Raw genomic sequence first — 15,180 nt, 5'->3', positions numbered from 1 at the left:
GTCGACGATAAACCTTGACCTCCACAACCATCGTTTTAAATGCTCCATTTTAATCCCTTTTTCTTTGTGTAATGAGCGACATAACTTCGGGCTAGACATTAATATGTGTCTCATGAAGTTTTAAGCGAGTATCACCTGGAATTCTCGCTTACACCCCAGATGTACTACCTCACACTAACATTGTTGTTATGACGACAGATTTAGGTAACCCAGGCGGACTTAGAACAAGGTCTACCACCAACCATATTGTACTTGAATAAAAAAAACCTTATCAAAGTAAATACCTTTCTGTCTAAAATGATCTTTAAAATAAAATAATCCCACAAGTAATTGATCACTCATGCAGCTACCAATCTGAGGCGTCTAAGAATAGACAACGTCTTCATTCCATGTATGCTTTAGTAAATAGTATCCGGATGATACCGTGGAACTAAAATATTAGGTTTCCGATCCAGTGAGCAGCTATTTGTATATTTGTATATTTGTATATTAGTTGGATTTATTTATAGATGTGATTTATGTTTGAGATAGGTTTTTGTTTCTACGCCGTTTAGCCCGGATAATAAGTCGCAGATTTATCCCAAAGAATTTGGAAACCGTCAGGTTTAGTGAGTAGGCCCTCTGGTAGATAGAGCCACACATATGACATAACCCTCTCCCCCGGGCTAGTGGGTATTCAATTTGATGCAGTTCCTGACGAAAAAAAAGGTTTTTGTGCTGAAACATAGTAAATTAAATGTTGATGTATTATATTTAGAGTTATTATTTGTTACGATATATTATTATCCCAACGATATATTGTAGGCCCAACTCTATCAAGTTAACCGGGTGAATATTGGCTTATCTCATGGATGTTATTTTATTGTATTGTATTGTATTGTAGAACTTATTAACTTGTAGGTTCTACTTAGCTAACTTCTTAGTTCTACTTAGCTAACTTGTAGGACCTATTCGTATTGATTCGGATATTAGTATTCGTTTCTTGGGAATAACGTAATTGATTGTGTATAACCGTTTATATGGAGCAATTTTCTGGGTAATTTTTATATTATGTTACTGTGCGGATTTTGGGCTAATAAACTTTAATTAGGTAATAAGTTATTCGGAGTGTAGTGGCAGGAGACTAATGCCCGTTTTCAACCCCTAATTTATAAGTGAACCTAATGAAAACAAAATGCCTGTTAAGTGTTCCCCTAGGTGTCACTTAAAAATAAGGATTGATGGTGGCATAAATGACCTGATGACGATGATGGAATAAATTATTAGGTATAACAAAAAAAACGCTATCGTTTCGCTTCATATGTCCAACAAACTCGATCCACGAAACGCAATTCCGTCAATCCGTTTGTTTGGCGCGGGGTTACTCGCGTTATTTACGAGATAATGGCGTTTATGGCGGTTATCGAGTGATTGGAACCGCGGGATACGTTGCACGATGACGTTCGGAGCGATCACTTAACTTGGATTTGGAGGAATGCCCTGATTTTGGGTGTATATCGATGGTATTTTTGTGGGGAGTCTTCAGTTGGTGAATCGAAATGAAGTAACAATAGGGGAATGCGTATTGTATGATGTGTTTAATCTATTAATGCTTTTATGGCAGTTATCGAGTGATTGGAACTGCGGGATACGTTGCATGATGACGTTCGGAGCGAACACTTAACTTGGATTTGGAGGAATGCCCTGTTTTTGGGTGTATATCGATAATGATTTTGTTGTTTCCTTGTATTTCGTGGGGAGTCTTCAATATGGTGTAAAAATACATAACAACAGGGTATTTTTTTACATAATGCTTAGAGTTTAAATTAATCTCTATCTAGATTAAATGATAGCGTCTGGATAATTAAGTGCTTCTAATTACTCGTATAATATATTAATGTAATGAATACGTAATCTAATTAAATCTCAATATTAATTCCATTTGGCTCCTTAATTTTAATACGCTCTAATGAACTATTAAGTACGTTAAAGCGTTATTTAGCTTCAGTTTACCAGTAGGTTTAAGGACGTATTAAAGTCAAATATTAGACTACTGATTTAGGAGAAGCTTTCCAGGCTCAAAAGAGCAATCTAGCACTACCAAAACCTTTTCCATTTTTTACTTCAGCTAAATAAGGCTCTTAACGTAAAATATATGCTTTTAACTCTATAAATATTTAACGCCAAACGTGAATAGGAAAAAGGCCATTCGTAACGGCCTATTTTGGAAATAACCTGCCTTAATTTCGTAAAAAGTTCAAACATACGAGGCTATAGCACAAACAGTTAAGTATAATAATATGTTCATAGGACGACGTTGCCTTCAAACTTTACTATGTGTGTGAATTGTAAAGAATTTAATGTTGAATTCTGAAAGAGTTTGTTACCGTATCCAACTTGAACTGTTCACGGGACTATTCCCACCTCTCGTTCCCACCACTGCAACTCCTGTGTAGCCAGGATTTACAGCTTGACCGCCAATAAAAACCCAACCATTGAAGGTCAAGTTTGTCCCGGGGGAAAGTTAACTGTCATTGGAACCGCAACGAAATTAATCAGAAGAACATACTAGGAGTTAGACGAAGTTTGACCCGTTCAGTATTCTTTGATGAAATTTCCTATCCTGTGATGATTATTATTACCACTTTCTAATTCGGTAATTGATCTGGCTGTTCACTGTGGGATGTGCCTGCCCTAAAACCCCGAAGGTCCCTTTCGTCGTTAATGACAGGAACATGTCGCAAAATATTTTAGTTGGACATTCTTTGTGGACGGTTTACGGGTTTTTTACTCGCCAATATTTTCTATGGAAAGTCAATTGATTCTTTTATCCATTCCAACGTTAGGTTCAATTATTTGTGGACGTGTTTATATTCGCAGTATCGCAGATATCTTTCGGAATGATTGGTCGTATACTTAATTTTAATTACTTACAAGATTTACTCCTTTTAGATAGAGATAGATATTTATTTGCATCACCATGATGTAATAATTAATGTATTATATTAATTAACATAATTTAATGTATCATATGGTCTACTAATAAGTAAGGAAGGTAAGTAAAGCTGGCAAGAAAAAATGAGAGCTTAGAACTGATATTAGGAGATTTATTGCAGGAGATTAAGAAATAAGTTTGATATTACTAGTATCTAGTACCCATAGTACCTACAAGCTTGCTTTGCTTTGCTTTGTTTGGGACTAGGGGTGCAGCAGTGTAAAAATGTCCAAGGATATTTATTTCTAAAAGATTTTTGCGATCCTACTATTTACCTATGTAGTACAGCTCATCGGATAATTTATTGCAAGTCTATTACAAGTACTTAAGAAGCCACAATGTTTACCTTTGCTCGTCTATGCTTTGAGATACTACAAGCAATTGCCTTGCCCAATATTGATGATTTGACTAACGACGTACGACGGTGACATCAGACCATATCAAGTTTCTTGGAACGATGTGAGCTTCGATTATACTATGACTATGGGTCAAAGATATGATCAAAATAATCAATGTTTATAGATTTTTAATAGAGATTGCTCTAATTACTTAATAGGTAGGTACTCGATCGGGCATCAAATCTAGGACTCCCTTGCTCAAGACGATTAGTCGTAACTCCATTCAATATTTCATTTAAACATTCAAGAGTCTACAGGCACATTATTTTTTGCAAAATAGGCTATTGGCACGGAGTTTAAGTGACAATCTTACTTTTCCTCTAATTTATGTCTGAAAATTAGTCTTCATTAACAATGAAAGAGTTCGAGCGACGAGCAAAATTTAAATAACTTGATAAAGGATTGTCAACTCCTGTGATTAGTTGAACTAATTCAGTGATCTGTCGAACGAATCGTCAACTTGTTGACACTTCTTGAGCAAATAACAACTGTTTATTTTTTTTCACGCTGAAAAACTGGTGAATTGTAATTTAGAAAAGAAACGGAAAATAATCCTTAAATCATTTTACCTAAGGATCATCATTATCTTTTTATTTTGCTATCATATCAAGATGAATCTTTTCTGAACTTTTATATCCTTTTGTAAGTTTATCGGAGAGACGAAATTAACGATGTGTACAATCCATTTTTAAGGGTCTGGGTCAATAGGAAAGATCTTGTTAAAGTGATGTTTGTTGTCGTTACAAATAAATCTAAAGGTCAGACCAATGTCGCGGAATTAAAAAGGTTGATAGATGGAACTGAACAATATGGTTAATACGGTAATAGTACATTAATGTTTATGAACGATATTATCTTTTGGAATCGATACTATATGAAACTAGCCAGGGAGAGGCCTGGGTCAAATTAGCACACCAGGCGGTTACAATTTTAAGGAAAGACAAGCTCTGGGATGGAAAGGAAAGGACTAGCCGCAGAAGGTATGCATCTAATTTATTGTGAGTCAGAAATTTGATAATATATGATCATTTTAATTTTTTTAATATTCACACAAAAATTTTTTTCTAAAATCCGATTTGTATGAAAATAAAAATAATTAAAATGAAGATATCAATTTTCTGATTTTACCATACCATTTATATGCCTATGTTAACATGGGCTAGTGTCGGCTCATATACCCATTTACCTAACACCCTGTATATGAGATAACCATTTTAGAGGTCCTTTAAGCTCTAATAATGACTGTTATAGTTAGGAGAGCCTTAGATTCGGCCTAGTCAAACCATTTTCCACCCGTTAGTGTAGGCCAGACATTACGCAAGCTATCTAAGCCAAGCTTTTTAGAAATTAATTATTTCCCTAGACTCAAAATGAGATTTATCTTCTCATTATGGTAAGTAAGGCGCTTACGAGTGTGGGCGGACTCAATGTGGATCTGAACCAGGATTGTTTGGAATAAACCCTCCATACAGCTTCGAGGTTTTGTTAATAGATAAGCACGAGTAAAGGTTTATGACTCTTTTGTTACAAATACAAGACATCTTGTTATTTGTACAATGAGGTTACGGGCTATTATTTTAAGCTAAGTATTGTTAATAAATCTATATGATTAATTTATTTGAAAATATGTACCGTTTATACATATTTCGAAAAGTTCTCAAGTAACAAATACGAAGTGTAGGCACTAGGCCTCCCACTCGCCCACTGGCCACTCGGTGGATCGACGATTTTGTGAAGGTCACGGGGAACACCTGGGTAGGAACCGTATAGGACCTGTCGTTGTACAAATAAATGGGGGAGCCTTTTTCTAGCAGTGGACGGCATTAGGTTGAAACGAAACTCTTTTAAATACAAATAGGTTATTGGATAATGATTCATTACAATAACTAACGTTCCTCTAATGGACAAGTTTCCAATTTTTTTCCTTTTAATAATTCTTGAAAATATAAGTAACACTAATAATAATTGTGAAAGAATCATAAAAATCTCCTACAAATACAAAAGTTACAGGGCCCTAAAGTTGCGCATAACAAATATTCGCGCCATTTTGATCGGTGTAGTCACGACAGTCATTCGTGGTAAAAACAGTAAATCACCCCTGTGGGTTTAAACAAAGTGCAAATTATAATCGCAAACCAGTCGAAAAGTGGTCGAACAGCCCCTTTTTTGTATGGAGTTTTGACGGATTCGATTTTCGATTCGATCAAAAAGTGCGTTTTGTCTAGGGGTCTGGTCCAGTGCTGTTGACAGATCCAATTTAAAAAAAAATCTAGTTGTTTCTAATTTTTCAGCCAGGGTCACTCAAGATTCTTTGTAAAATCGTGTAACCTTTGTTGACATATCTAAGACCTGACCATATTTAAAAAGAAAAAGAAGACTTTGACATTATAGTGTCATTCTTGACAATGCGTTAGGGGTGGTAAGTATTGTGATTGAAACTTGAACTGGTGGCGTGACGTCACGGCACCGCCTATATTTAAGTTCCACGCGAAAATATGTAGGTAATTTAAATTTTAAAAATAACTTCACCGGCTTTTTAGTTTTGGTCTATATTTTAATCCCATTCAGTGAAATCTAATGTTTTCAACATCACAAAACTTCTTCATTCAGTTACTTATTTGCCTTGCCTCCCGCAAGATGCACCTCTATTATTCCAAAGCTATTACAAACAATCAGTTCCAATGAAAATGTCTGTCAAATCTTCAAATGATACCGCTGTCGCTACATCAACTAAACCACTTGACTCGCTCCATTGATTGCTACAAGGCAAGCTCCCTAATTGCCCGCGACCAGCAGTATAACTTATCACGTTCATTTGTCTAATTGTTTTAACGGCGACTTCAAGGACGCCGCAATTTAGCTGATGGGGTGGTTCCGTGATTGTGATAGTGCCTAAAATTAAAAGCCATTCTTTTTTAATATGATTAATGAAAAGAGACGTCGTCAGATGTTTTTAATTGGTTTCTAATCCATTACCGTTAAAAATACTATGAAAATTGAAATCGTATTAAGTAAAGATCCGGCATTACGGCATTTAGAATAGGTTGACTACTAAACAACTTCAAAACATTATACGTGAAAAACTAAACAAAATAAGTTTAAGGCTGACTTGCACCACCTTACTTTAACAGTAACTGTAACGATAACCGGTGTTTTTTGTATGGAATTTGACAGATTTTTGACGTTTGTCAAAGTTAAAGTAAGATGGTGCAACCCAGCCTAAGTAAAGTCGAGACGCGACTTAACAACTTTGCATTTATTTTAACATCGGTAGACTAGTTAAGTAACCAACGTTTAGTTACTACTGAACGTAGGTTTCCCTCAATATTTCCAGATAGGCCGGTTGGAAGCGCTCGCATTCAGCGCTTTCCTGCATCCTTTATAAGGTCATCTGTCTATCAGGTATTTTGTGGCACACAATATGCGAACAGCTAGGGACTGGAATTCGCTGCCTGCTGCTGTATTTCCTGAACACTATAATCCGGGCGTTTTCAAGGCGAGAGTGAATAGGCACTTACAGGGCAGATATGTACCATCCTAGACTGCATCTCACTTAACACCAGGTGCGATTGCGGTCAAATACCTGCCTTGTCTAGCACAAAAAAAATGTCTGACACCTCATTTCTCTTGTCCACAGAGGAAGAGGGCACAGAGTTGGAGCTAGAAGCGCTGTACCGTCGGTACTGCGTGCGACTGAAACATGCATTATTCGTATCAGCACTGTGCGTCACACTGGTGTGCAGTCTCGCCTTGCTGTGCGCTGTCTGCATACTCCACTCTCAAGTAAGTATACAGGGTGGAAACGATAAGTGAACTCACTCGATTATTTCTAAACTATACAGAAAAACTGTTTACTGATCCTAAAAGTGCTTCACGAGCTCTATCAAACGATGTCAATAAATAGGTTACAGAATAAACTGGATCTATATCTGAATATTCATTGGCTAGGAGGTCTATGTTCAGAATTGGACGTCTTTTGACTGAAATGATGACGATGAAAGCTAATATTTGACGTCAGATTTTCATAATAAAAAGGAAGAATCGACAGCAAGTTGAAATCTGAATGAATTTTGAATTGATTAAGCGGTATGCCCATCTATATCTCGTTATCTCCATCTCATCCATAATCTTATCAGTCCTCAAGACTCTCATAACGGTAATGACGCGGTAACGTCCTAAGTGTGTATTGAAATATACGTACTAAAATTTAAAATAACAACCAGACATTTTAAGCCAAAATAGGACCTAAGATAGTATTAAAATTAGCGAGGAAAATCAACTTTATACCTAATTAGGCATTTTCCAAACTGTAATAGTCTTAATTACTTGGATTAAAAATTATGAGTTGTTTATAGAGCTTCACATACACTTTCTACTCTATCTATGATCTGATCATTCAGTTTAGGTTCAGACGAATTGACACTCTGTATTTTCCACAAAAATTCTAATACATATTCCCCTTATTATTAACAAAAGTTACAATAGTTGAATCCTGTTTTAAAGTGACGTTTAGTATGGAAATGTCACTTTAAATCAGAGTTTAAACTCTTAATTAGTGTGTAACTTTTTATTAATAAGGTGGATTATGTCAATGAAAAGGGTGACCTTCACACACAGCTATTTTATGGTAGGTATGTATAATGTACAGACAACCAATAAATTACTCGAAATCCTGCCTCAGCAAACACACCGACAACGTGCTACAGCGGGGTTTGCTCTGGCTTAATTAATCCAGGCAATCCACGCAAAGCCGGGGCCTCCGTTTATAGCGCGGCGAGGCGCGTCGAATATGGGACAAAGATCATATCTAATTTATACCATGTTTAAGGGGCTGGTTAAACAAACTGCTTGGGGAAAACTCATATTACTATACGTTTACGTTATCCTGAAATTTTCCCAAGATTATAAAAGCGAAAATCTTATAAAGGTTGGTAGAAAAGGATACAGATAATTTCCAATTAAGAGAAATCTGAGAGTCATTACTCCTCATTACGTAATCTTTCAAATTGATTACAGTAATCAGTTAATTGTTATATATTTCATATACTATAAATAGTTTTTTTAATACAATTAGCCTAGGCGCAGACCATCGATTTTTAGTCCGGCAGTTGATCAGTATGGGCAATATGGGCATTGGGCATGTATGGAAGTGCGCACATTACACCGATTTGATTTGGCCGATTTTTCATACAATTTAAAATCGGGCACAACTATCGGCCAACTAAAAATCGGTGGTCTGCGCCTAGTCTTAGGCTTTATACATATTTTTCTTATAGCAGAATGTAGGTACCTACTTGTAGGTCAAACCACAATTAGTATTTGAAGAATTTTAATAACAAATACTTTTCAGCTTCATAATTTATTCAAAAATTAGCACAGCTTCTCAAGTTCTGAACTCATTAACCCCAGGTTTTATTAATTTTATCGCAGGTATTTTGTATTCGGCGTAATACAAATGACTTTGAATTTGTAACGGGATGATTATGCAGATTTGTAAACCTTCCAAGGAGTAAATTGTATTTTGTGAAAGAAGGTTTAATTTTAATGCAATTTTTGCAGGTTGTTTTTTAATCAGACGTCTTTCGCTGAACTTGTTTATTTTCCCTTATAAAAAGGATATGTATTTACTTACCTACTTGAAAAATTGTGAAAGAAAATTCTATATTAGTCTCTTATTTTACAGTTTTTATTTAGCAAAAATAAGGCAGATAGAGTAAGTAGATTTGAAACTTTAAACAAGTATTGTGTTTTGCAGGACCGGTCGTTATAGAAATTCTTGGGGGAGGCCTTTGTCCAGCAGTGGACGTCATTTGGCTGAAACGAACGAACGATGTATTTTGGTAGATAATCCTAAAAATAATAAATGTTTTTTGACAAATGCCTTCTCCTTAAGTAGGCGGTGATTTATTATTTACTGTATCATGTGAAAACCGCAGGCTGTAGTTATTAAGCCAGAAGCCTTCTTATTAAACTGATTATATTACACGGCACAGATGGAATATATTGATATATAAATAGCTTATTGATAGTACAGCCAGAGTTAAATAGTTGGTGACACCCAAAGTGGACAAAAAGTTGATAACACAACCTTATTCCAATTGTAACAAAGACGTGTTCCAAACTTATTGGCTGCTTTGGGTGTCACGAACTATTTGATGCTGACTGTACTACGAATATGTAATAACCTAGAAAATATTACAATGTTGTAGGATATGAGGCTATTAATAAATTCCCAGAGGATTAATTACTATGTACTTTATGGAATGCCTTCATGACGAAAATTTTGATTGAAATAGGTACCTACTCGTAAGCTGGTTTAATTCCTGAAAATCAGTGCTTTGATATTTGTAAGTCATTTCACTGAATAAAACTAATGTAAACACTATACATATGTATAACGAGCTTTATATATTATAGATAACAAGCTAGTATGCTTTCGATAAGCAGGGTGTAATACTATAGGTACTATCATGCAAGTTGCTCCATCTTACTTTAACTTTAACAAACGTCAAAAGTCTGTCAAACTCCATACGAAAAACGCCGGTTAGGGTTATAGTTACTGTGGTGTAACTCAGTCTTAAAGTTGTGTACGAGTTCGTTCGTTTCAGTCAAATGACGTCCACTGCTGTACAAAGGCCTCTCCCAAGGTTTTCCACAATAAAACGTCCTGCGCTGCCCGCATCCAGGCTCTTCCCGCGACCTGTACCAGATCGTCGGTCCACTTAGTAGAAGGCCTGCCCACGCTACGTCTTCCAGCCCGTGTACGAGTAGTAGCATTTATTACAAGTACATAAGATGACACAGTGCTAAGCTTGATGTGATGTCGTGTCTGTACTACAAAGTATAAGTTTACATGATGCCCCTGTGACATGCAACGCGATACCGCTGCGTCACCGTAAACAATGAAGAGACTGTGCCGTGACCCATATCATGTGTTACGTCTTTGTTAAAGTTTAACGTTAATTAATATCTTGTCTTGTTTAACTACCGTCTTCTGGGTTGTCTGGAAGATGTCGCTTCCCTAAATAATTAAATTGTGCCGTTTTGCTTGTTCATTACCAACCAAATCTTCGAGGTTAAAATCTTTCATAATCATATTTCCCATACTGAAACTGTCATGTGCCAACTTATTCTTCAGTTTAATATGAATAACTTTTGACGTTGAAAAATCAGCCCTAAGTTCGTTAAAACTTAAACCTGAAAGACAGTAAAACAGTTGACTCTACAAATTAAAAAAAAACATAGAGCTGATAAAACGCGATTCTCCTAATACTTATAGATTTTGTAAAGAAATGGATTTGGAATGGATGTAGTATTTAAACAACTTTACTCTTGGGTTTTCAGGATTAAAATAAAGAAGTTTGCCTTGAAAAATTTAATAAATGTGTCAGCTCATTCTATTTCGATTGCCAAGTGTGGGGAGCAACGAACTGATATTGACAAAAACAAAACAATTTAGGCAAAAGATTTTCCGTTCGTGAAATGAATACGTCGTGAATAACGATCAAATTTTACTTATATTAGCTCTATAATGAACATGTAATCGATAGTGTGTCTAATAAAAGCCTTTGTGGGAAACAGTTTCCCATCTTTTGTACTTCAGACGTCAAAACCAGGAATAGAGAGGGAACAAAAATGTACAAAGGCCTGCAAAGGGCTGTCACTGCCGTCACTGAACGGTACACTGTGTTACCGGGCTTTAGAAAGGCCTGGAAGGTTTTTTTTACCATTGAGAAAAGCATGGAAGGAACTACTATTGGATGACGCTTATTGCTTTTGAGCCTGGGGCTTTAGACAAAGTAACGTAGGTGACAGGTGCAATTCCGATCGCTTCTCTACGTCTTATTTATTTGTCTATATTCTCTATATTTTTGTAGTTAGGCCATTGCTTTTATTTTCTTTGACATCTTAAGTCGTCAAATCTTGCAACTTAAAATTGACCTACTTCCCTGTTTCTTTTGAGCTGAAATTTTGCATGCATGTGTAAGTCGGATGAGAATGTAATATTTATTAAGATGACATGGAGCTGATCTGATGATGGAGCCGGAAGGTGGCTATAGGAACTTTGCAATAAAACTTGATTTTTGTAGTTAGGTTCTTGGTAGTTACTCAACTCGTCTTTCAGTCGATCAAAAGTTATTAATATTCGCTGCGTTTCTTCTTTAAAACGTTTAAGTTGCAATTCCCATTCATTTAGCGCTGCAAAAATAAAAAAAATACGAAAATAGAATGTCTACAACTTTGAGCTCGCCTTTTTATGTTTTCGTACTTAAGTGGTCTCACGCTTGACTAGATTGCAAGTTATTCTTAGTTTTAATTTTTTTTTAACGTTAGAACTCTCTTTGAATCTTAAATTAAAATTGATCGGAACTTGATCCTTTTAAAAATAGTTTTTTCATTTCCATCTTATTCTATTCCATTGTCTGCATAAATACTAGATTGGTTCTGATGATAAGGATTCCTTTTAGTTTTACTGATTAGATCATTTTACCATTTTAGTAGAGGTTGGAAGAGAACAGTGAAGAGTTCAGTTAACTTATCCTCTTCCATTTGTTTTTTATGATTCTGTTTTTGTTTGGACAAAAATAAATAAAAAATAGTTTATAGTAAAAGCTTAGTTATGGAAATGACTAATCCATTTTAATATTACCCTACTTGTAAAATACGGAACCCTAAAAAAGACAAAACAAAGTATTTTTATTCGTTCTTAATCTGTAACAATTGCTCTCTCCATTTCTTTTTCACAGCCTGTAGAAATAAATTTAACAATCATAGACTAAAGAGTCACCAAGTCATGAGATAATTAAATTTTAACCATAAACAAATAATTAAACTTAAGTTAAACTCCTTAGCAGAGCAAGGACTTATGTACTAGTTGTCGCATCGAATTAAACGTTCATTTTGCATCGTAAGCAGCTTTCGGTATTAGTTCAAAGCTTTAAAGCTCGAACTTGAGGGACCAAGTTTTAATAATGTAAAAAGATTTTCTTTTAATTAAGAGTTTATAAATTTTTATTTGTGGCTATCGTTTTGCAGTCGTCTAGTCAACTGCTTCCAGTAGAAGAGCCATGCAAAATGTACAAGCATGGTTTTACAGTCAGCATTAATTACTTAATTTAATAGCTAAACATACCAATAAAATAAAATACAGAAAAACATAAAAACAAAAAGTTTTAGTATAAACAAGATCTTTTTGGTGACAGTCTTTCTTGAGGCCAATATTAAATAATTAATAACAAAAGTACACAATATGTGCTCATTCACGTATTTATTCTGAAATTCTAGTTTTGCTTCTTCTCAGCACTGGCCCATTTATTGGCCCAAAGAAGTGGTAGGGTTAAGAATAGGTTAGGTTAAATGACTATTGGCTGAAAGTAAGTAGCTTTTATGACCTTAATAAAGCACGTAAGGTAAACCTATAATAACCCGCAATCACCTCTGTACAGGTTATTTCAGCGTTCAGTTTATGTATTCATTACTTATTATCGTCGACCCACGTCATAATGCCTGTCTAGGGAGCCTTCAACTTAACTGAAAACAAGCTGAAACTCCTTCAATATGGCTACACCCGTCTCTAGCATCATTGAGGGACGTTTAAAGATAAAAATAGATATCGTTGTGCAGAATAGGGTCCTTGTTAACATGTTAATGTGTCCGGGTGGATTGCATTAGCACGATCCGAGCTAGTGTCACGGGATTCAGGGGGCGATTTGGTTAACCGGTTACGTAGTTCTCACCAATTCTGTGTTCTGTTCGTGACTAACGAGGTACGTAGAGTTCGGTGAATTGTAGAAATTGGGTGCCCACAGGTGGTAAGATGACCTCCACCTGCAAAGGCAAAGGATAGAAATGGCGATGTTCTCATGAATATGTCTTATTAATTTACATTTGAACTTTACTAGTTAGTACCTAATTAGTTTAGTAGTAAGTTGGGTGTTACCCAGACTTGTAAAATGAGAACTATAACACGAGTTTAAAGGAATTTAGATTTTTCGTAAATTGCTCATGGTTATAGCATAAACCTTTTACGAGTATTTCATACCTACATCAAAATGACAATCTTCCTTACACAACAAGCCCTTTGGGTCACTAAAATACAGAGCCACCTTTGTAACCACCTCTTTGTACAAGATTCTGAGAACGAGCCCAAGACCAAAAACGACGTTACCTTTAACAACGGTAAATATCTTTGAATCTATAGTGAGAGAATCCTCTATACTTCACATAAACATAGCATCATAATAAACATGCCCTTGAATATTGCATCACACGATGTGCCACGTAGGGCCAGGTAATACAATAATGCATCGTGTCTCCTGTCGTCTCCGTCCAGTAACGAAGTTACTCTGAGATTAACCCTCCGAGTGGCAGGCTATGCTTTCTGAAATGCTTGTAGCGGGCTCTTAGTCGTAGGAGCTCTACCTATGGGAAATTGGATTTGATAGTCGCTATCAGATAGTGCTAAGATGGTTTAGCTACAGTATACAACAACAAACAAAAGTTAGGACATTCTTTTGGAGCTGTGACCGTAGTGAGCCCGTAGTACTGCGTGATCTCATGTATTTTGTCTTCGATTTATAAAGATTTTGACAATAAAATACGATAACAATACAGTCTTACAGGATGACTACCACCTCTTGCTTCAATTTCTACATCTTAATACCTAAAAAAAATACCTAAATCTTCGACGCCATAAAAATTCTTTCCACGTATCCGGCTCGAAGGACCAAGCGTGAAGAAAGGAAGTTAACTTATGTTTCATCCCTAAGTTCCTTCCTGGACACTCCGGGAAACTTGCTGGCAATTGATTTAAGGTTACGGATTACTGCTGCTTGAATAATTCACTTAGGGCTGTCAGATCTTCTCTGGATTTGCCGACAGAGAGAAAGTACCTATATATTATTATATTATTGCTGTGTATAATCATTTTGTGTTTGTAGTTTTGTTCATATGATTGTAGGCTAGAATTATAATGTAAAATAAAAACAAGTACTCACTGGTTTCCGTGTATTTCTTCGAAATACTTTCAGACATGTCGCTAACAACAGAAGTTTTTCATAGAAATAGTGTCGCAGCAACACGTCACCTACTGCTGCTGTGTGTAGTTAGCTTTGAACTTGTACCTCTTAACCGATCCAATTTGCGTCATATCTGATGCCATCATGTTGGTTGACAATATTTCAGCAGACTTGTAACCTCTTCCGTCGGCATTTTATATGGGTGAGTTGCACCACCTAACTTTAACCGTAACTATAACGACACTCGGGCTGAGTTGAATCACCTTATTTTAACCGTGACTATAACTATAACCGGTGTTTTTGTGTGGAGTTTGACATACTTTTAACGTTGTTTTTTTTGTGGAGTTTAAAAAACTTTTAAAGTTTGTTAAAATTAAAGTAAGATGGTGCAATTCAGATTTGATATTTTTTGTATGGAGTTTGACAGATTTTTTATGTTTGTTAACGTATGATTGTGCAACCCAATCTTTATGTTTGTTAAATCCCATTGTAAACGTGGCATCCTTAGCCCCACAAGCCGATCGGCACTTCGCCATTTTGCTGCCTTTGTGTATCTTGTAACGCTGAAAGATCAAAGACTGCCGCTTTAAATCTGACACTATACGGCATTTTCCATATTTCCTTTGATGCAGGTCTATTTGAAGTTTTATCATGCATATTAAACTTGGATTTTGTCCTGGCTTTGAGTTAATTGCCTATGACAATAAATAATGAAATTATTAAAATTTTTATGTTGCTGGCAATTTGGCCAGCAATCCTTTTTGTAATTGTTTTTGGTTTTTTTTTTTTT

At 35.8% G+C, this 15,180-nt stretch overlaps 1 protein-coding gene across 1 annotated transcript in view; it reads left to right on the top strand.

Moving 5' to 3' along the window:
* Positions 1-4,324: 4,324 nt before the first annotated feature.
* The window catches only part of LOC114363061 (adenylate cyclase type 2-like), a 34,804-nt gene continuing 23,948 nt past the window's right edge, over positions 4,325-15,180 (top strand). Inside the window, exons 1-2 of the mRNA XM_028318666.1 lie at positions 4,325-4,352; positions 7,010-7,155. Of these exons, the coding sequence (XP_028174467.1) occupies positions 4,325-4,352; positions 7,010-7,155 (174 nt within the window). The remainder of the gene's footprint in view (positions 4,353-7,009; positions 7,156-15,180) is intronic.

Source organism: Ostrinia furnacalis, unplaced genomic scaffold (assembly GCF_004193835.3).
Source record: "Ostrinia furnacalis isolate ACB-3 unplaced genomic scaffold, ASM419383v2 OfSCF6947, whole genome shotgun sequence".
In the NCBI taxonomy this organism is placed as follows: Eukaryota; Metazoa; Arthropoda; class Insecta; order Lepidoptera; family Crambidae; genus Ostrinia; species Ostrinia furnacalis.
This window is presented reverse-complemented; position numbering and strand designations above follow the sequence as displayed.